This window comes from Sitophilus oryzae, unplaced genomic scaffold (assembly GCF_002938485.1).
Source record: "Sitophilus oryzae breed Bouriz unplaced genomic scaffold, Soryzae_2.0 scaffold_172_pilon_pilon, whole genome shotgun sequence".
Taxonomy (NCBI): Eukaryota; Metazoa; Arthropoda; class Insecta; order Coleoptera; family Curculionidae; genus Sitophilus; species Sitophilus oryzae.
Window position 1 is genome coordinate 1,220,879 of NW_022146424.1, and position 23,608 is coordinate 1,244,486.

Consider the following 23,608-nt stretch of genomic DNA (forward strand, 5'->3'; position numbering starts at 1 on the left):
GATAAACAGATTGTAATTATATTATTTTAAGAAAAAAAATACGTTAAGACAAACGTCTAGAAAGCCACCGAGATCAATTCTATACAGTTTAAAATATAGTATAGAGTTTTTGATATGAAAAATAAACTATAAGAAGACTAAATATAGTTTAAAAAATTTAAAGGGTAAGAATTTTTAAATTTCAAAATTCTAAAATATTTTTATATTCCAAACATTAAACTGTTATATTTTTTGTTATAGGAAAAACGATTTACGAACTTTTTATATATTTCGTTCAAAAAAGGTACATTTCTTTGCTGTTATCTAAATAAACGTGCTCAAACCAGCTTACTTTCAGATATTTGGTTCAGTATGAAGATAAACCTATAGTCTTATCACTTTTTCTTTACTTCGTAACTTACAAAAACTTAAACCTCCTGTTATCAGTTTTCTTCTTTGTTTCGTAGCTATATTTTCTTTTCAAGTCGAACAATATACCCTCACTTTTTTACATCCCTTTTTTATGCAAGTTGTATTTTGTTTTATCTACTTTATTAAAAACTTTTTCGAAGTTTCTTCTTTATATTATCGATGGATTTTATACTTTCGTTCCTCAGTCATTGCTAGAAATTGTTAAATCGTTTTTTTTTAAAGTTTAAATGGAGTTAGGCTAAAGAAGTCTTTTTCGATTTTATTGGTAGAAAAAGGTAACAAACTTTTGACTTTTCCACTAATTATACTTCAAAATTTGCGAGAAATGTCATTTTGGTCTTTGATTATCATCTGTCAAGAGAAATTTGTAGATAAAAGTCAAAAGTTGATTGTTTTATAAACTAAATATAAGGCTCTTTCTATGGATGCAACTGACTACTGCAAGCTGTTGCTAGGATGTTCTATTAATTTTAATTTTGTTTTTTAGACATTGTGAATGATCGTAAACTGAAAAGTATAGATTGCTGTCGAAAATCGACAACTATGAAACTATGAACTCTTCCTGGACACAAACGGTACATTGTGAAACTTGAAATTGTAGAGAGAAACAAGCCCTATAACATAGGATACAACATTTTAATGAACAGTGCTTTCCATAAAATCAATCCAATGTAAAATATACGAAATAATATAAATGTACAGATTGCTGTCGAAAATCGACAACTATGAAACTATGAACTCTTAACTTCTAAATTTCCTGTTCTGTGGTGAAAAGAAAGCATCGGTCTCCAGAGTAAAAAGTGTATCCCGTTTCGATTTTGCTGTCTATCCGAAAATAACACGGATATGCACTACCGGAACAACATTAATATACGGAGGAGCTGTCAAATTTGCGCCTGACGTTCGATCATTTGTCTACATCCGTATATATTTGCTAAATCTGGCAGTAAGGGATGCTCATCCCTCCGGACCAATACGTTTATATTCCATTCTTCTTCGCTGGGATAAAAATGACTCGTGGGAAAACTTGGCCTTATTTTTTCTGTGATTGATGGATGTCGTCGAGTATATTAAGAAATTGAGCGGACTAGTTATTATACAGTGTCACTCGTAAAGTCCCTATATGAGATTTTTTATTAATGTCTTTAGGTGAACTTGTATTTTGGCGTCCGACAACTTGTCGTAAAATACGCGACAAAACAGAGACTCTTAGAACTTTACCGACTCGAGACTTGACATTCAAAGTCTCCGAATTTGGAAACACAACGAAAATGAGACAAAAATGTCACAGAAATGTATTGGATTTGTCTCAACTTTGTCGTAAAAAACATGAATGTTTCTGTCTTGTCGCTCTTTTGACTGCTTGGTCTGGACCCGGTTTAAGATAAGACATACGTATTACGATTTTATTTACCGTAAAACTAACCTTAAATACGAAACTGCAAATGCATCCCACGTAACATGATGTGAGAGATCCAGTCGTGGGAATCCCCGAGGAGATAAAACTGGAAATGAAATAGGAACATGAACTAGGAAATTGCCAGCAAGAGCTGCAAAGATGTGACATGTGTATAAGTTATTAAGGCGAATATTATACGGGCGATGTAATCCCCCAAGATGGACACCGGACTTTATGTATTTTTCAAATGGTCCGGCTGGAATTTCCTCGAGGATTTCATCTTAAAACATAGACGACTTCAAAGTAGAGCAATAATCTTGATAAGTTTTTTGAGTTTATGTTATTTGACAAATAAATATTATGTTTAAAACTTATGGTTGATTGGTTTGAGAGTTGAAGTGAGAGTTTTTGTTGACAGTTGTTGTCATTTGTTCCCAACACCCTGTTATTATTTCTTTCTTAGATGGAGTATTAAAAAATGAACATTTTTTGTGTTTAAAGCATTTTAGAATTTTTAACGGTTGGTTCTATTTAAAAAAAACCAAGAAAATGTATTTTATATTTTAGAAAATTTATCATAGAATTTTGAACACTCTGTATGGTTTAAGATGACGATATTTATAGCAAAGTTAAGTACACACTAACTATAAAAAACTCCTAGTATATTTTTTTGTATTTTTAATATTTTTTTTTAAAGTCTAAAAAGTTTTTTTTTCAAACGTCACAAAACTATTAATTTTTGCAATGTGATTGACAACATAAAAAAGTAATTTTAACGCCTAGCCATAAAAGTAAAGCACCTTTACACCTAAGCATAAAAGTACAAAAATATATTATTGAACTGACATAAAGTGTCAAATTCAACGAGCGTAACCATAGTTTCTCGATATATAATTAGCTACCATTGTGATAAAAAAAAGTAGTACAACAAAATATGATTTAATTTTAATCTGCTGGTCTATATTTTTACAACTTGAAAAATTGCCCATTTTTAAAAGGTATGTAAATTTTTTATACTTTTATTTCGCCACGTATACCTACCAATTATTACCAAATTCATGGTACCGCCTAAAAAGGTGGCATAATTGTATTGTTTTCATAGTGACAACGATATCCACTTCTCGATATCCTTATAGACCAGTTCCTATCTGGGACTACTAATTCTTATAATTAAATATAAATATACTACTAATTCTTATAATTATATATAAAAATAAACATTTTTTGTAATTAAAGTAATTAAAAATGTTTAATGGTTTTGCAGATACACGCATTATTATTTCATATGGCGCTTTCAATGGTAAAATACAAGAGAAAAATCATTGGGTAGCCATATAAAATATAAAACCAGGAAAATCTGTGAAACCGTTAAAAATTTTGAAATACTCTAAATACAAAAAATGTTCATTTTTTAATTATCCATCTATTAAAAAAATAGTATACAGGGTGTTCCATTTAAAAAACCGAACGAGAAAAATGATTTTATGTTTTAGAAAGTTTGGCGTAGAATTTCAAACATCCTGTATGCTTTACGATTTCTATGTTTATAGTAAAATAACTACAGACCCTCTAAAGTAAATACCTAATACAGTTTTGATTTCAGGAGAGTTCTTGTATTATTAATATTTTTTTAAGAAAGGCTAAAAAATATATAATTTATATTTATTTATTAATAACTGTGAAATTATCGAAATATATTTACTCATGTCTTAGGATTATGTAAAATGATCTGAAACGAAGCCAAAAATGCAATAATATACAGAGTGTTCCATTAAAAAAAATCATCCCGATCCACTCACACTTCTTTGAGCCACCCTATAGAAGTTAAAATATTTTCCTTAAATACATCCTAGTACATACTTTAGGTTTGCACTTGAACGAAATTCCCAAGTTTTATTCCTGTATAATCTAAAATAAAAATCTGCCTAAATCACCATTATTATGCAAAACAATTCTAAAAATACTCTTCATTCCTGATAAGAACTACAGGAAAAGTCATCTGGCTAAAGTGCACTTTTGTTTGCAGTTCCTGCCTGGGCCCAGGGTCCTAGGGGATGCCTCCTCACAGAATTACCGTCCCTGACCGTGTTGTATATTCCGGAACAATCCGCCCTGGAACTGACTTCGGATTGCGGCCTGGACGGCACCAAGAGGATCGCCTGCCGGGGAGACGCCGTGAGTTAAAAATTTAATTTTCTTTAGAGTCGCTCCAAGTTGTGCAAGACTGGCAACTCCGGACTCTGGGGGAGTTAATAATTGATATGCCGGTCTTGTACAGAGTGAGTTAACTATTGTGGAAACTAGATTTATATAGGTATATTTCTTTGTCAATATTTACAGATCATAATAACTCGATTACTTTAGTTGTCATAATTTGCTTATATATTCGATATCAATTAAACTTTTAGTTACTTAATCGAGTGCGCGATTTAACGGAATTTAAATTTCCCGCTGGGGAATCAGGTGGTAGCTCTGCTGCAAAAAGTCAAGTTGCCATATTTATTTATTTATTTCCTAACATTGTCATTCGTTTTGACACTAGTTTTTTATTACGAGTTTTTGGTTTAAATGAATTGTATTGTGATACTTTAAGACTTGAAAAATTTTACTAGCAGACCTTGCAGTCGAACATTGTTCTTTTTAGAACCTCTTTTGGTGCCAAGTGTACAATACAGCTTAATAGTCGTAAAAACTTCATCGTAACTTTATTAGAATATGTTGAACGGGAAAGCTGAACGGAAAAAAAATTATTTCTGTTTCCTAAAATGTTTTGATTAAAAGAAAATATGTAAAAATGAGTAACGCTGTGCCGGTCGAGCCCGTGCAAGTCACGTAACTAAAACTATATTTGGTATGAACTGTACTTATGATTTATGATGTAGAATCTAAAGTAAGGAACAAGATCTACATAGTTTGTTTAATTGAGATTACTCAGTGCGGATCGAGTTATTAATTCTTAAAGTCACTTTCCTCTTGTTTTATTGCCTTTTGGTGCTAAGAAGAAATAAGAATAAAATAATTAGACTGAAATATACAGAACGTCCCCTTATTGTCTTTACAAGAGGAAAAAAAAACTTTTTATTATAGACGTTTTGAGACAATGCATTCTTCATAAAAATTTTGGCTTATTCTCAAATGGTTAATCCACTTTATATCTTTTCAAATTTCTATACTGTTATAGAGAAATTTTAAAAAACATGTATACAAACAAAATATAGTTGAATTTTTTCCTAAAAGCCCTAAAAATCAAAAGGCGTTACTATTGTTCATTCGTTGATAGCTTTTTATTGATAGAATTTTAATTAACGTCATATTTTCTGCTGTTTTAAAACGTTAAAGAAGCACAAAATTTATTTTGTTCCATTACGAAAAGGGTGATAATAGTTGTCGGAAAATGTAATACTCTAACAACAGCAAAAATATGACGTTAATCAAAATTAATAATCATGTATCAATGAATGAAATCGAAATTATATTACCATAGAAACGCCATATTTTAACTTTATTATAACGGGTTTAAGCATTTTAGAACAAGCAAAAATTTTTACGAAGGATGCATGCAACGAAGGATGCAAGACAATACATACTGTACGTATACTGTATTTAAGATAAAACTAAAACTTCCTAAAATGTTACCGAAAAGCAAAACTTTAACGCATCAACCGTTCCATTTTCTATAGCGCATAAATGAACGTTTGGAATTGCGCTCGAAAGCTGGAACTTTCTCAATAAACTTTTATACCTAGATTGGAAAGCAGGAATTTTCTAATTTCGTTTTGAATATGTTCTTGCAACACAGCAAGAAGAAAGAAAAACAATTTGGGTAAGTGTCGCGCGCTGCAGTTAACTGCGTTTGTAAACTGCAGCTACCTTTGTATTTTGTCGATGTTTTGTTACTTTCTTTTCATACGTAAAAAGAGGTAAAAACTTCAAAGAATCTCGATTGGCTGCACTGGAACTACGCTAAAATGCCGTAATGACGTCACCAATCTCTTTGTCATGACGTGATGAAAGATACTGTTGTCAAAATAAAACTACATTTTATTCATATTTTATTGCATACAAAAATAAACATTTTTGACATGTCAGAAATAACTACTAAATACAGTAATTAATTATAAAATATTTTATATTACATTGGCCCATAATCTTTATGTATATGATTTACACGTTATTACAGTAAAAATGCTGTTTACTAAAACTCAGTCCTTATGCGCTCTAAAATATACAGAGCAACGGCGATAATTGGCTGCAATATTTTTCATTTTTGTTAATTAAAAGTGCAGTTACTCGACCCGATGCCTTTTTTTCTTATTTTTCAGCGCAAACAAAAACATCCAAAAAACAAACAACAAAAAATATTCAGCAACTCGCTGTGAATGACGTTCGTTAGAGGATATTTCAGAGATTTTGAAAAAGAGTTAATAATAATACACTGTCTCAAATATTAGCGTGTATATTTTACACAGCTCTAAGGTTCATCCTATAGCTCTCCTCTTGACTTGCAAATTCAACTTTTGGTTTTAAAAGATTTCATGTAATAACCTAAATTCAACAGTATTTAGTGGATTTTCTAATAATTTATTACGCAATAATAATAATGCATAGGGTGATGTTTGCTTAACTTTTAGGGAAAAATTTAATTTTTAGTTACAAACTATAAATCTAAGATATTTTAAGTTAAGAAACTAAAAATATCTTTATAATATAGCAACATAGGTAGTAGATTAAATTTACAAGAAAGAAAACCCAGAAAAGATCCAGCGGTTCTCAAAATGTAAGCAAAAAATCATTTTTTTTAAATTTTAAAGTAGAATATCTCCGTTATTTTGGACTTATTTAAAAAACAGTAAACAGAAAATATGTTTCTTTTATCGAGAGAAAAAGTATCAAACTACAACGCATAAGTTAATACAAAAGTTTCGTTAAACAAGTCAGCCTTTTTTGTCAGTTGTTTTAAACCACTGGTCAGTGAATAACGAAAATGGAAACAAATGCATTAAATTAAACTCATTTTGTTATAATAACAACAACAAAGCTTTTAACCACCATCAGTTTTTTCCAGTCTTTTAGAAAAAATACATAATATTTAAACAACTGCAATATATGACTTTATTGTATTTCTATTCTGCGGTTAAATTAACTTTAAGAATTTTTTTTAAAACATAAATAGAAAACGAGCAAGAAACTATTTGTAATTTGCTTGTTTTTCAGAAGTATAATTTTTGTAATTTTTTTTCATCTTGATACTCTCATTTTTCTATTAGAAAGAAACTCATACTTTTTAGTAGCTACTGTTTTTTTGTCTTTACCTTGATTCTTATATCAACAGATTTTTCCAGTGAGGTATAAATTATACCTCACTAAAAAGCATTGCAATGCTTGAATGAACATCACTGAGAAGTGAGTCGGTGCCTAGAAATTCTTTCATTATTAAATTTCTTTCTATTTTCTTTCGCTCCTTGTTTTCGTATGCTCGGAAAAACAAGAAAATTTTTCTGTTCTTGTAAGCGAGCAACAGCATTTTTAATTAACAAAATGGAAAAAATGTTACAGTCCAATAATTACCATCTTTGGATTTTACTTTCAGGAGCGTATGGAGAGAATAATGAAAGTTAGCTTTATTAAAAACAATTTTAGAGTTTATTAACATTGTGAAAATATGAAATTGAAATTTATAAATATATTTATCAATACCATTACAGCACAATATATAAGTGTATGATATACACGTTGTTACATATAACTACTTACATCATATTAAACATTACCTATAAGTACATTGTTTAACGTATTTGTGACAAAAATAATTGTTAATAACGTTTAATATATTTTTGTTTATCAACCTTAAATCAAATAAGCCTAACGGCTCTAATTAATTGACATTTTTTTTTCCTTTTTGTTAATTAAAAGTTTGTTTACTCCCCTACAGCACAGTCCTTTTATTTCGTGTTTTTTGCACCAATGAAAGCGTAGCTTTGAACAGAGACAGACCTAAACAAAAATAAAAGGACATTTAATATTGCAGAGCTAAAAGAATTTTTAGCAATCTAATTCTCTCCGCTGAATGACATTTTCTGGAGTACTACGCGGGCATTTCATAATTTATACCTTTTTTATTACTGGCTGAATTTGTTCAGATAAGGATCAAGATGGAATCAGAAAATTACCACAAAAAACGCCTTTCTGAAAGAAGTCAGAGTAATAAATGTCTAAAGAACTTTTGATATAAATTTCGGAATCATGGAATACAAACTGATACAGTAATTCGAATGTTTTTACAAAAGGAAAAAGTGTGGTAAATAGGTAAAAAATAACAGTAAATAAAAGTTTTCATATTTTAATGAATACAGTATATTTCCATTTTCATTATAACTAGCCAACATTTTTAAATAGGATTGTTCAGTTGTTTTAAAAAAGTTTTGTGTATATTGTGTTCACAGTCTATTCTTTTTATGTTTTTCAGTTCACATCAGTCTTTTTATCATAAAAAAACAATCATCAATCATCGTGTTCACAGTCTTTTTATCGTGACATTCGACAGTCGAATCGTGAATAAAAGATGATAAATTAATAACATGATATATGAATATATTATGTTATTTCTTTCTTCTATCTTTTTACCAGAAATACAATAAAGTTATAGGGCCTTTATATGGTTTTATATAATTCAAGGTCTTATCTTTTTATTGCATGTAACATTTTATTGAAATCTTTTAAATTTTTTATGCATTTCATGTAATTGGTACATAATTTTCACCAGAAGTACAAAACTGTTATTTCTGATTAAAAATTGAAACTTTTACACTTATTTAAAAATAACAGCTTAAAAATAACAATAGTGACATTATCAATACCTATTATTTTTTGTTTATTTATTTATTATCATGTATGATCATTTTTACCTAATATATACCTACAATCCTATTCTCTAGGCATAACAAAATGCAGCAAAAAAATGTAAAATGAAAAAATCCACACAAGTTTATCCACAAGCCACAACAGTTATTGAACTGTTATTTACGCCTTCGAAATTAAAAAATATAAGCGAATTGCTTACTCCAATGCCTAATAAAGTTTCATGGCATAATGATTTCGACATTATGTTACATAACATAACCGTCCTCTATAAAAAAAACTCATCTGTTATTTTTAAAAATCACTTGAACTGAAAACTGCTTTGAACGCGGTAAAAATCGTTGCAGCAATAACCACATTACATCGCAAGCGGTCGCTCTCAAAGCACTGTTACTTTCATACTTGTTATTTTTGAAACAACAATAATTAATTGTTATGAACTGTTATTTCCAAATAACAGTTCTGTCGTAGTTTTTCGTTTCTAATTTGTAGCAGCAATACATTACATAAACATTACATGGCGAGTGGTTGCTGGCAGAGCACTGTTACTTCATACCTGTTATTTTGGAAGCAACAATTGTTGTGAACTCTTATTGCTTCCTAAATAACAGTTCTAACAGAATCTTTCTCTAGATTCTTTCTTCTTTAATTTGAATGGCTCTAACTGGTTAATGACTCCTAATAAAAAATACAAAAAAGAAGCAAATAGTATTTTTGTGTAGAAGTTTTTGCATGATCTTGATAAAAGATTTATATTTCAGGATCGAGAAGACATGCTGAAGCAACTGACTTGCGCCATTCCACATGAAGACATAGAAGATGAAAAATCCGTCAAAACCTCTACTTCAGACTACTTTGACACCACAACTCTGGACGACAACTCCCTAACTGGCAAAACTACGAAAAGTTGGACTTCCAACACAGTGGATACGGATTACGGAATGCCTACTAGACATAGGAGGGAGACAGAAGATACCTTAAGCCCTGTGTCCACAACTAAAAGTCCTCTGTCAGAGGTAACTACAAATTTTTATAATAATAATACACTGTAGCTTCTACAATTAGGCTTTCTCTATGGATACAATTTCTACCGCAAACTGTTGCTTGGATATTCTATTAATTCTAATTCCATTTTTTAGACATTGTGAATGATCGTAAATTTTTAAATATAAAGTGTAATGAAGCCACTAATTTATTCCACTAATTTGAAGGTTAAAAAAATAATGAAATTAGTTGAATTTAATTTATTTTTAGGTTACGACCACAGATGTCTCTTGGAAGCTAACCCAACGCGATGCAGCGGTGTTGACAACTCAACAAAACACTGCCAACGTAGAAAAACTCACTCCTACCGCTGCCCCAGTCTCTGATAGTGACGGTACTACAGATGTCACCACTGCTACGCACAGTGTTGTCACGTTGGATTCTAGCGTCATGGAAAAAGTCTTCTTGGGTGGAGTTGTAGAGAATCAAACAGAGCCTGAAGTGAAAAAAGAGATGAATATATCAATAACAAATATTGTAAGTATCCCTTGTAGATTATCACATAATATTCTATTTCTTTGTGGGCTGGCACCCAGAGTAGGAGGACTTTATTTTCTTTGCTTAATTTGTTCAACCTGTCTAGGCATTCTTTGACCAACTTCGAATTGATGGTTACTGAGTTGATTGCTTTTAATGCTATTTGACTATCGAATAAGATGTGTATTTCTTGTTTCCGACAGTTTCTATCTAAAATGTATAATACCTTTGTTTAAAAATAGATGGAGAATATCTTAACCATCTAAAGGAGGGTCCACATTTAGTAACATGTTATATAACATTGCTATTTAACCGGGAGCCGTCCACATTATAGTTTTCGTAGTCAAGAATCGTTTTGGCGAGAAAGAGGTTCAGCTCGCAGCAGCGGCGTGCGTAATTATTTTTGAACTAAGGGAAAGAAAGTCGAGAAAAAAAGCGGTTTTGAGTCCGCCATAGCCTACCAGCAAGATCTAGATACAGTTGAACTCAATTAGCTTATCTTTTCACTACATGCCTCGGCTGTTTCTCGTGGTGTGTTTCTGTTTTTTAAAAACATTAATAACTTAAAAGCAAAAGCAAACCATTTTGAATTATCCACTTCATCTAAACCATGCAGTACCTGATTTGCATTTCTTTTGTTCCCGCTGGAACTGGCCTATTAGGTTACGCATTTTTTTCTCAACTTTTTCTGTTTCCAAATACATACTATGAAATGAAAATCGCTGTCATTTTATATAGAAAATTATATGGGGAATGTCATCGATCGTCATGTCCAAGCCAACTGGACGGAAGGCCGACGGGACGCAGTTTTTTTTTTCGATCATACGGTATTATTGATTAGTAAATAAACAAACCAATATCAGCTCATCATAAGATTCTGTCGCGCACGTCCCTGAAAATATGAGCGGCTAAACTAGAAATTTAGCAAGTGTGGACGCGTTGTTTCATGTTACAATAGCAATGTTGCACAACATCTTTTGATCTTTACCGACTACAAATGGATAACATCTAGCAAGTTATATAGCATCGAAATTTGCTAAATATAACTAAAAAATATGTAACATGTTATATAACTTTGCTATATAGCAGTGTTATATAGCAAGTGTGGACCGTCCTTAAGATTCGCTAATGACATAGTCCTAATAGCCAGTAGTCCTGAAGAACTACAAACACAAATGAACGGATAACTAATACAGAGCTCGGGATTTCTACTACCAGAAATCAACCGAAGAATTAAGTTAGCATGGAGTACTTATGGAAGAAACTCAATCATATTCAAAGCTAGAATGCCACATTATCTAAAGAAGAAAACATTGGACCAATGTGTACTACCAGTAATGACCTATGCACGCGAAATCTGGACACTCAAAACGGACATTATAAGAAAACTGCAGGTCGCACAACGCTCAACGGAAATAACCAAGGAAGACCTTAAAAGAATAGAGTGGATAAAATAAAAGGAAGCAAGAATAATTATCGAGGTAATCGAGTTCACAGTACAATGTTTGTGAACGATCAACAAAACGCCATTAAACCGTTTTATCGCAATGTGATCTTGTAGTCGTGTTGCCTGTTATCTATCCCGAATGTCCCGTTTAATTTAGCCCCCAGAGCGCTAGATTTATTGAGGGAAATCCCTGCGGAAGCGTCTGGATCCCGTTCCAGTCGACTGTATTATGGGATTGTACGGCCGGCTTTCAAGGAATACGTCTCGCAAGGAAGAGACGATATTTTAATGTCGCTAAAATATGTTTAGACTTATCTACTTTAAACGTCTAATTTTTTTATAGACTAAGTTATGTTAGCTCGAAACCCAGATAACTTTTAATTACTTTGTAACTATGTTAACTTGTTTAGGTTTTATGTAGTCATTTGTTGAATACTGCTAGTGGCTGTGTCTTATAATAAGTGCACAATTATTTTTTGAAAACACTGCTGAAAAATCAAAGAAGCGATTGCCATACATTACTAGCATCTACAGATGCATGAGCAATACATTTATTTATTTTTATTAGATTGTATTAAAAAAGGCTCTTTTGTTTTTCTTTTAGAGGCTGTCGCTTCTTTCATTATAATTTTGGCGTTGTTAAAATTTATTCTGTGTCCTGTGTCCCATGAATGCTGACAAATCTTAGATTTGTGAAAATCTCCCTTTCTTAAATAATCTTTATGTTCTTTAATTGGAACTTTTTTATTGTATTAATTGATATCCCTTCTTGGAATTATCATTCTTTCAACTCTGTTTGTCAAAAAATCAAACACTAAATCACCACAATACCCCAAAACACTTTTACTTTTACACTGGACGCGCGTTTCGCTAACCATGGGTGCAACTTTGTTCATGTTTCAAAGCGATAGCAAAGTAATTTTGCAGCTTGAGGCACTATGTTCAGTAGCAACATCCATTCGTAGCGATATTCTGATTTCTCGCTTTGCGGCGAGGCGACAGCCTAGAGTGTGATAGTGATATCATATTTCGCAGCATATGCCGAGAATACCCGATTTGATAAAGGGACAATAGTACCGATCATGCTTCGACATCGCTTCTAAACGATCGGTTGCTAACTTGAACAAAGTTGCACCCCATGTTAGCATTATCAGCAGATGATTAAAACGCGCGACCAGTGTAAAAGTAAAAGTGTTTTGGTGTATTGCGGTGATTTAGTGTTTGATTTTCCTGTGTAACACCTCTATTTTTTCCAAAGACGAATCATCATAGACTCTCGTCGATTTTCTAATCTGGCTTTAAATCTGAAATCCATAGATGGCCATGGCAAAAGACCATAACGTGGTATACTGATGCATCCAAAACCAAAGCAGGAACAGGAGTTTTCATTTGAGCCGAAAACTAAATACTCCAAACAAATGGACACCTACCCCAGCGTCCTTCAGGCAGGAACCTACGCTATCGAAAGATGCGTACAACTTATCTTAGATAGGAACTATCGGAAACAAGAAATAGCCATCTTATCCGATATTCAAGCAGCATTAGAAACGATCAACTCAGTAACCATCAATTCGAAGTTGATTAAAGAATGCCTAAAGAAGCTGAACAAATTAGGCAAAAAGAAATAAAGTCCTCCTACTCTGGATGCCAGCCTACCTAGGGATAGAAGGCAATGAAAAAATGAAAGCCAACATTCTACTAACTGGACCAGAACCGTTTTGCTTCCCAAGTGGAAACCAACTTAAAGCGGAACTCAAGAAACTGAAAAACTCCATCCGTAACCTTAAATAGAAACCCTCCAAAGGTCTAAGACACTCGAAGGAATTTCTCAGAACTTACGACCGAGAAAAATCAAAAATTTTTCTTGATTTAAGTAAAAACAATCTTAGGATTGTCACTGGGTTTTTAACAGGACATCACTGTCTCCTCAATGAACACCTGAGTAAATTGAAGCTAAGAAACAACGGTGAATGCAGATTCTGTGGGGAAAATGGGAAAACACCAGAACACCTCATCACAGAGTGCGCCGAGACGACAGCCATTCATGCCATAAACTTTGGTACGACTGATATCAGAGATGGAGAACTAACCTCTGTAAAACCGTCTCAGATTCTGGCTTTTGTCAAAGCCCTGAGAATAAAAGTTAAATATTAAAAGAAAATAAATTTTCTTGAAGCATATATCGTGTAGATGTCCTCTATTTTCTATATCTCACACTGCTCATTACTTATTTGAACAAGGTTAGAAATGTGGCTTCTGTAGCAGACGGTGCGACAAATTGTTCCAGCCGTAAAGTTCATAATTAAGTTATCAATTCTCGACAGAAGTGATGCCAGTGATAGTCTGTCATTAAGGCTGTTATTCTTAGATGTTATTAATGGGGAAGGCTTACGTGCTCTCGTTTAAGTGGGGGAACATGTGGTTTCTTACCGTAATTAATAATATTACATATTTATGATCCAATTTATTGGCGAAGTTAAACGACTAATATTATATTAGAAAGTAAGTAAATTAGAAAAGTATGAAATATGTTTATTTTTAATGTTGATAATCTTGTTTTGAATGAAACGATTGCATTCAACTGGATGTCAAAAAGTTTGCTAATGTTCATTGATAGCAGTGATTGAGAACAAAAATATTTTGTTGATTTATGTATTATATATTCATAAAAACACAGCTTCATCAGCTTCTAATTTTATAGAATAAAATAGAAAATATAAGTTTTTGAATAACATATCAAAATAAACACACTAAATCACCACAATACACCAAAACACTTTTACTTTTACACTGGACGCGCGTTTCGCTAACCATGTTAGCATCATCAGCAGATGATTATAAACTACATTACATATAGTTAATGTAGTTTATGTCTAATTTGTCTAGTTTATGTAATGTAGTTTATGTATATATAATAACATATACCACGCCTTCAAACAAGTATTAATTTATTGAAATACTGAAATATTAATAAAATGTGTATCATAATACAAAATATTATAATAAAAAAAATGAAGAAATAATGTGAGGCTTAAATGCAAATATTTTTAGAAGTAGTATATTTCGTTCCCAGAAACACGTTTATGGTTTTTTTTTCTAGAAGAAAAATTAAAAATTTAAAATTCTTTGAAAAAATTTTTTTGAATTTTTTTTTATTTTTAGATAAAAAACATAATATCTTCATAAAATGGCAACATAGAGGGTAGATTAAATTTAGAAGAAAGAAACCCCAGATAAGATCCAACGGTTCTCAAAATTTAAACAATTTTTTTTTAATTATTTTCAAAGTAAAATATCTTGGTTATTTTGGACTTATTTAAAAAACAGTAAAGAATAAAATATGTTTCTTTTATCGAGACCTACCAGATCTGAAATTATCTGCACTTATTCAAGACTCACCCTGTATATGTATGGATGACTATTATTATGAACTTTTTTGTTTTATTTTTATATTTTCGAATAAAAAATTATATAATTTTAAAACTTAAAAAGAAAAACAATTAAAGTTATTAATATTATTTTATTATTTTAGCACTCAGCACCAGTACAAATTTCAACAGTAAAGTCTTCTGAAGTGGCTACAACTTCCCCAGAAATATCTTCATCTACCACAGAGAACAACAAAGAGTCTGTTAGTACTTCTAAAAACAAACTACTAAAAAATATGGAATCAACTAGCATCCCATCAACAATCCCAGCAAATTTAGATGAGTACCCGAGCGCTATCAACCAAGGTCAATTATTTAGCATCATCGAAAATGGTAAAAAACTGTAAATCACACTTTTTTAGAAACTAAATTCTTTGTATTTTAGGGACAATGTTTGATATCATCGAATTGAATGAGACCGAGCAGGAAATCTTAGACTCAAAAACCATAAAAAATCCATCGACGACAAGTTCAAGCATTAATAAATCGTCTACTGGATCTGCTATTACAGCATTGAAAGAATCCAGCTCTACTATTACGTCGTCTAATGAAACTCCTCCCACCAAGAAACCAACTACCAAAAAACCTCTAGTTCCAACAAAGAGGATAATAAAAGAAGAATCAGTATCCAAACCGACTACTTCAAGCCCAACGGAGACTCAAAAACAAGACCCAGAAAGTTTAAATAAAGAATTCGTAATGTTGCCGGAGGTTAAAGATACATCCCTGACATTAAACAGAACGTTCCGTAAAGAAGTACCGCCTTTTATCGAGAAGAACGGCTCCAACAACTCAGAAGTTCCAAAAATTTTGGGCTTTACCGTCTCAAACAAACTGGACTTCGATGGTAAAGAAAGTGAAGATAAAACTGCTTCTTCGAACGAAAGTGCGATTCCTGAAACCAACTTGGATAAAGTGGTTCAAACAAACTTCTTTCAAACTCATCTGGTTGTACCAGAGAACGGTTCCAAAGATATTTCAAAAGACAACCCTCCAGAACCAAAAAATCCGATTGATCCAAGAATTTACATGCTGAATCATCACACTCTAGCCCCAGTTCATCACGAAAACTTACATGTTACTACTGAAAAACAGCCTTCAGTATCCAAAGCTGAATTTCTTCCAAGATCCTTGTTAGGACAAACTTTTATATCTTCATCTCCTTCCAGAGACTCTACCCTTCAGCCTGGTACTACCGAACCTTACAGTGACCATCCCTTTCCATCAGATGAGCCGAAGAAGATGAACAGGCACCGGAGTCTTCATACTACCAAGCCGAGAAAATTCTACCCGTATTTTTTCAGCCGAATGCTCGGCTGAAAGAATAACTTATATTCCATCGATAAGAATTTGTGTCGTAACGATTTTTTGGCACTTAGATGTACTTAATCAGCTTTTAAGGCAGTTTTGTTATGTCTCCAAGTGATATTCAACGTCAATGTCATAAGATCCATTGAAGATAAGTTTAAGATGTTAGAAAATATGTAACAAAGTTTCTTAGTTATTATATGTTCTTGTTAAATTATTATAGAAAGCATTTTTGACGAAAAAAAATATTCTAGGGAAATAGCCAAATATGTAGGGTAAAGTTACTTCTTACTTTAATAAATTTGTTACTAGTACCAGTAAACTATATATCGAATTAAAATATTAGTGTTTAATAGAGAGTATTATATTTTTTTTCTCAGAAAAAAATATTTTTTGTTGATGTAGCTAAAATTTAATAGTTTTGAGAAGTTAAATAGTTAGAATATGTATAACAAATAAAAAGAAATAATTTTTAAAGCTGTACACTGCAATTCGTTATTGTATCTTAAGCTAACACCGTCCTTTTGCTTATATCACAAAATTCTTAAAGAAAATGATGTGCCTCTATTAAATTTAAATTATTTTTACCAAAAAAACGCCCATTACTAATTGTTTTCAAAAATAAGTAATGTATGATTTTGAAATAATCGATATGAGTATACATACATATGGCCAAATATAAAAGTCTCAGAAAATATATAACTATTCTATAAGAAGTAAGATAACCATCTTATTACCTAAAATAAAAAATGCTTTATCTATATTTTCACTTATATATAAGCCAAAACTACAATTTTTGATGAAGATGGAGTAACTATGTAATAAGTGGTAATAATATTTACAAATTTTTAAATAAAATGCTACAGGAACTGCTGGTTTTACAAGGGATTTATGTAATTGTTTAGTTTGTCAAGAAATTGTGAGAGATCCGTTTTTTGCACTGCTTAGAAATTTAAAGCACAAATTACGTATAAACAACTTGATGTAAATACTCATATTATACTAAAATATGTTAAATAAAGAAATCTATTGTAGAAATACGTATTTTATTTCGAAAAATATTAGAAATAAGGTAAATAACTACCAAACGATAGAAAAAAAGCGTCGGAGTTGGCTTGGAAATCAAAAACGGTGTCATTTTTTGTGTAAAATTATATGGTGACTATCATAGATCGATTATTTCTCCAAGCCACGTTTAGGCCGTTTATTTTCGATCATACGGTATTGATTTTATGAAAAATTAATGTATCATGCCTCTATCATATAATCCCGGTATATTCATATAATACATTTATATGATTCTGACCATAGACAATATGATATTATTAAAACATGTATTTTACTTATGTTGGCATTTCTGTTATGCGTCATTTTTATTATTCTGTCAACTGTCAAGTCAAAAATTCAAAATGTCATTACAAAAATAACCAAACGGGGGAAGGTTTTTGTTTATTTTTCAAAATATTTTTAATAAAATGTATGAAACAACAAGGTAGGATTATCGTAATATCAACGTAGGCATAAGATTCAACTCTCAAAATGTTTGATTGTTTTACGTAACGCCGGGTAATCGTTACAAGAGCTTTTAAAGATGGTTCTGATAAATGCTGAGCCAAGAAATTTTCTTCACTGGCTCGTCAACGTTAAACTTTCCAGGATAGTCGTAATGGTACTAGCTATTTTAATTCTGACACCTCTAATAACTCACTTTTATTTGTCCAAAGTCGAAAGAAATGTAAGTTCGATAACACATAATGCACATTCGCATCTGGACCTGCCAGAAAATGTAGACGTAAAAGAAATAGATCTAAGAGTAGGTGTAGAAGAACTAGTTAGAATAAGAGGTTCGGTTTTAAGTGAGCTTAGAGATATTGAGAAAAAGAGGCAGCAGTTTAAACAAGAACTACAGGTATGTTATTGTTGTTTTGATATTTAGCCATTTCTTACAATCATTATTTTTAGACATATTCTAAGAATATAGAAGAACTGAAAACGGAATTAGCTCACCATCAAACAAATTTAAATAGGCTGAAAATATCAGTTGAACAAGCCCAAGTTGCCATGCACGAAGCCTTAGAACAAAACACTCCAGATTTAGCCTTACCGAAAAAGTTGACTCCTGATAGTTTACCGCATATTCTCCCACCTATTCCTCGAAACAGATCAAGGAATTGTAGAATGTTTTCATGTTTTGATCATTCCAGGTGAATAATGTTTTTAAATACTCTGAATAATAAAAAAATGTGGAGTTTTAGATGCTCATTAACATCAGGATTTCCAATCTACCTTTATGACCCTGATCAGCATGCTGTTATGAATGAAGGCTGGGATGTAGATGGCTTCTTGAAAACTACCTTAAAGCAAGTTCTGGGATATAACCCACATTTGACTCAGAACCCTAAAGAAGCCTGTGTATTTTTAGTATTAGTCGGTAAGGAAATTGACAATATTAATTATTAAAAACAAACCTAGTTTATATTTAGGAGAAGCATTGAAAGACACAGATGATGTTACTGAGAATATAGGAAATCATCTCAATCTACCACCACTGGACTCTGAAGCTCTGAAACGCTTACCATACTGGGGTGGAGATGGAAGAAATCATATTTTATTAAATTTGGCTCGAAGGGATTTGAGTGCTATTAATGGAGATATTTTTTCTAGCGTTGACACAGGTATTTTATATGTTTTTATAGAACTAATAAAATTTTAAATTATGTTTTGTTTTAGGCAGAGCAATATTAGTCCAATCAACTTTTTATCATGATTATTTCAGACCAAACTTTGACCTAATTGTCTCACCTGTCTTGGGACCTCCTGGAGGTGATGTTTGGCACGAATGTTCCCATATGGTACCAAGTCGACGCAAGTATTTGCTTACATTTCAAGGCGAAATGAAAATTAATAAAGCCTACATCACCAAAAAACAATTAGTTTTTGTTGATGAGGAACTTGAAAAAGAAAACACCGAGCTAAATAATTTTATATTAGAACATTTAAAACAGCTTGCAAACACTCATACTTCTGACAAGTTTTTGTTTGATTTCGAGTGTGTACCTGCCAGCGATGATAGTATGAATATGGGCCCACAAGACTGGGCTCTTTGTGGTACTGATAGTAGTAGAATGTCTGTTCTGAAAGAATCGACTTTTGCTCTAATTTTTGCACCTAGTTCTATTGAATATGTATCTACAACCCTTTTACAAGCTCGGGTGTATGAGGCTCTAAGATCAGGTGCAATTCCAGTGATTCTTGGTGGCGATCAAGTAAAACTTGCTTACAGCGAAGTGATTCAGTGGAAGAGAGTAGCAATATTCTTGCCAAAAGCTAGAGTGACAGAGCTTCATTTTGTTTTAAGAACAATTCCAGATGAAGATATTCTTCTGTTTAGAAGACAGGGTAGGTTAATATGGGAAAGGTACTTAGCTTCGGTACAAAGTACTTTAGATACTATAGTAGCTGTGTTAAGAGATAGGCTTAATATACCGCCACTACCGGCAGATACAGTGGCAGCTGTGAGTGTTTTTAATGACACTTTTCAACCAATTTTAGGTAAAAATTTTATAATAAAAAAATATATGATTGTTTAGTTAAAAAATATGATTGTAGTTCTTGCTACTGGTGATGTTGAACAAGAAGAGAGCTTGGGACCATTAGAACCGCCCTATAATAGTCCAGCTTATCGCAGGAATTATAGTTTAGGTCTCACTCAAGGGCATGAAATGTGGAATGACTGGGGAGATCCATTCAGGTATGTTATTATTGTTTATTATTATTATTTGAACTCCTTTGTTTTATACAAAATAAATAAATATATCAAAGTAATAAAATTTATACAGGGTCTGGTAGATAACATTATACAGGGTTTGGTTGATAACATTATACAGGGATTTATGATTGACAAGTCAATACATGTCATTATTGACAAAAAACAAACATGTTGAGTAGATAGTTATTTGACTGAGGGTGCAGCCACACTATCCTAAAAACGGCGTATCGGCGTAACGGGCGTAATGACCTTGAATGGATTTCCAGTAATTCTATTGGCTGAAACATTCATCTGTCAGAAATTTTATCTGTCAAATTCATCTGTCAAAAATTTCAGCCAATCGATTTCCAGTAATTCTATTGGCTGAAATTTTTGACAGATGAATTTGACAGATAAAATTTCTGACAGATGAATGTTTCAACACTATCCTAAAAACGGCGTAACGACCTTGAATCGATTTCCAGTAATTCTATTGGCTGAAACATCATCTGTCAGAAATTTTATCTGTCAAATTGTATTATACAGGTATGGACGAAAAGTTATTACCCTTTAAACCAGTTAAAAAATATGTAGGTGGCGCCCTCTACAAGTAGTAGTCATATTGACATCAAAATCAAATTTATCATGTCAAAAAACACTAAATATTGACGTTACTTCAGAAATTATTTAGAAAAAATCGGAATAAAAATGAAACTTCACCACCCTGTATCTCCGAAACTAAGCATTTTAGGACCTACGTTTATACAAACTTTTTTACTTATCTTTATCTGCAGAATATGCCGCCGAAGTTTCCGGAATACAGTTCGGACCACCCTGTATATTATCTAGGGATCATAACTACTTTGTATTATTGCCTGGCATACTTTACACAAATTTTATTTATCGTCTGGAAAACCCAGTGCGAAATAATTTTTCTCTATCTAGATTATACGCTGCACTTCCCATGGACCCCATCCTACCCTCAGACGCCAAATTCGTCGGATCTGGACGAGGCTTCCGCCCCATAGGAAACGGCCAAGGGGGCGCAGGGAAGGAATTCTCCGATGCCCTGGGGGGCAATAACCCCCGAGAACAATTCACCATCATCCTCCTAACCTACGAGCGCGAACAGGTACTCATAGACTCCATAGCGCGTCTCCGGGGATTACCCTACCTTCACTCCGTGGTAGTTATATGGAACTCACCGCGTCTGCCCAGTCCAGAACTCCGCTGGCCTGATATTGGCGCCCCCGTCCACATAATCAAAGCTGCCAGGAACTCCCTAAACAACAGATTCCTTCCCTTGGAGAATTTACAGACTGAGGCTGTACTCTCTGTTGATGACGATGCACACTTAAGACACGACGAGATTTTGTTTGGCTTCAGAGTATGGAGGGAACACAGAGATCGGATTGTGGGATTCCCTGGGAGATTCCACGCTTGGGACCTCAATACAAAAAACAGCTGGCTGTATAATTCAAACTATAGCTGTGAATTAAGTATGGTGCTCACGGGAGCTGCCTTTTTGCACAGGTACTACTTACATTTGTACTGGAAATGGTTACCGCAAGCTATCAGGGACAAAGTTGATGAATACATGAATTGCGAAGACATTGCCATGAATTTTTTGGTCAGTCACATAACCAAAAAACCCCCGGTTAAGGTTACGTCTAGGTGGACGTTCAGATGTCTGGGATGTCCTCAGAGTTTGTCCGAGGATGATACTCATTTTCAGGAAAGGCACAAATGCATTAATTTTTTTTCTCAGGTAATTTTTTCCGTTGTTATTACTACTTTGAAATTTATATTATTTTCGATTTTTTTAGGTCTTTGGATATACGCCTCTTCTAAACACTCAGTATAGAGCGGATTCTATATTATTTAAAACGCGGATACCGCACGACAAACAAAAATGTTTTAAGTTTATTTAACGCTACAGTAATTTATAATTTGAGGACTGAATTGTTTTTTTTACATGTGTATTTATTTTACCGATGATTTTTGTTGTTATATATCTGTATATAAGCTAAGACATTTTATTTATACATAACACAAGCGGTCACAAAATTTAATAATTGTGATATAACTGTACTGGTGCCATTTAGAATATTTTAAGTTGTATAGACTAAAAATAAATAACATAAGAGCTATTGAACTATTTTATTATAACATATTTATATCTTCCTAATGTTCTGAACTTCTGCCTCCATTCACAGTATAAGGTCCCTGTAATCTAAATCTACAGTGCTTGTTTATTGTTTTATGAGTGTCTACTACACGTGAGAACTGGCAACTCTGCATTTCATTGAATCTCTGTATATCAACTAATTAAGTTATAAAAGTATCTTTGTCTTACTCATTACGGTACGCGCAAGATTTAGTTTATTATTTTATGCTCGCAAATACAGACCACCGACTTGTATGACCAGTTGGGTATAATTTTTCATCAAAAATTGGTTCAAAATTGACTAACGTAGAGGCAAAATAATGAAGATACAGTAAGACAGTGGAACGATTTTAGACAAAGATAGTTAAAATATCAATTTACAAAACTAACTGCAATAAAATTGTTACATCTAGGTTAATGACTGTTACATATATAATGAAGAGTTAAATAATTAAAATTCTAGGTAAAAATTCTAGATGTGACAACTGTGGTTCCACTTTCCACTTGCCCGCTCTACGATCATATATTATAAACCTAGATCATATCTTATAAAAGATTAAAATTCTTGGCCATAGAACGGAATAAATATACATGACAGATGTCATAGTCATATGTTTGTGTTTTGATATGAAAAGTTAGGTTAATTCAAATTACTCAAGGTAGTCAAGTTTGCCGTTGTTTATACGTATTTTTTACTCTCTGTAAAATAAATAAATCATTTATTGCTTAAAACTCTTGGGAACTTTAAAATTACTCTATAATCATGGCAGACGAAGAGTATGATGATAACGACGTCGGCGACGACTTTGAAGATGATGTGGAGGATGAAAACATTGAGGAACTAGAACAGCCAGAGGAAGAAGGAGATAACATCGATATTTTACAGCCAGGTTCTTAATTCTAGTCAATTCTATATTACTATTACTACAATAATCTCTTTACAGGTCAAGCTGGAGGCGGTGTTCCAAAAAATAAGCGAATAACAACGAAGTACATGACAAAATATGAAAGAGCTAGGGTTTTAGGCACAAGAGCCTTGCAGATCGCGATGTGTGCCCCTGTTATGGTCGAATTAGACGGCGAGACGGACCCTCTACAAATAGCAATGAAGGAATTAAAACAACGTAAAATACCCATAATTATTAGGAGATATTTACCAGATCATTCGTATGAGGATTGGGGTATTGATGAACTTATTATTATTGATCATTAAAAGGGGGATGTGGGGAAATTATATATGTCTAATTATAGTCTTAACTTTAAATAAATGTATTTTTGTATGAGTTGTAATATGTGTTTTAATATAAATACCTGATTACAG

The 23,608-nt window shown here is 32.5% G+C and overlaps 3 protein-coding genes across 3 annotated transcripts in view; all 3 read left to right on the forward strand.

Moving 5' to 3' along the window:
- LOC115881728 (endochitinase A) overlaps positions 1–17,253 on the forward strand; it is a 194,971-nt gene extending 177,718 nt beyond the window's left edge. The window contains exons 7-10 of the mRNA XM_030899344.1: positions 9,430–9,684; positions 9,923–10,189; positions 15,169–15,397; positions 15,450–17,253. Of these exons, the coding sequence (XP_030755204.1) occupies positions 9,430–9,684; positions 9,923–10,189; positions 15,169–15,397; positions 15,450–16,384 (1,686 nt within the window). The 3' untranslated portion in view covers positions 16,385–17,253. The remainder of the gene's footprint in view (positions 1–9,429; positions 9,685–9,922; positions 10,190–15,168; positions 15,398–15,449) is intronic.
- A 515-nt stretch (positions 17,254–17,768) lies between these two features.
- On the forward strand, positions 17,769–22,269 carry LOC115881569 (exostosin-3). Its single transcript, XM_030899110.1, has 8 exons — positions 17,769–18,281; positions 18,335–18,576; positions 18,628–18,803; positions 18,856–19,047; positions 19,103–19,924; positions 19,982–20,123; positions 21,066–21,888; positions 21,947–22,269. The coding sequence occupies exons 1-8, from the start codon at positions 17,964–17,966 to the stop codon at positions 22,049–22,051; spliced, it is 2,820 nt and encodes a 939-aa protein (XP_030754970.1). The 5' UTR covers positions 17,769–17,963; the 3' UTR covers positions 22,052–22,269.
- A 602-nt stretch (positions 22,270–22,871) lies between these two features.
- On the forward strand, positions 22,872–23,577 carry LOC115881755 (DNA-directed RNA polymerases I, II, and III subunit RPABC2-like). The gene is made up of 2 exons (XM_030899389.1): positions 22,872–23,177; positions 23,232–23,577. The coding sequence occupies exons 1-2, from the start codon at positions 23,051–23,053 to the stop codon at positions 23,498–23,500; spliced, it is 396 nt and encodes a 131-aa protein (XP_030755249.1). The 5' UTR covers positions 22,872–23,050; the 3' UTR covers positions 23,501–23,577.
- Positions 23,578–23,608: the final 31 nt, after the last annotated feature.

Excerpts from the sequence above, each read along its gene's own strand:
- LOC115881569 (XM_030899110.1), top strand. The coding sequence starts at position 17,964 with ATGGTTCTGATAAATGCTGAGCCAAGAAATTTTCTTCACTGGCTCGTC. Across the intron at positions 19,048-19,102 it reads TTTTTCTAGCGTTGACACAG|GCAGAGCAATATTAGTCCAA; the intron begins GTATTTTATATG and ends GTTTTGTTTTAG. Across the intron at positions 19,925-19,981 it reads CACTTTTCAACCAATTTTAG|TTCTTGCTACTGGTGATGTT; the intron begins GTAAAAATTTTA and ends ATATGATTGTAG.
- LOC115881755 (XM_030899389.1), top strand. The coding sequence starts at position 23,051 with ATGGCAGACGAAGAGTATGATGATAACGACGTCGGCGACGACTTTGAA. Across the intron at positions 23,178-23,231 it reads CATCGATATTTTACAGCCAG|GTCAAGCTGGAGGCGGTGTT; the intron begins GTTCTTAATTCT and ends ATCTCTTTACAG.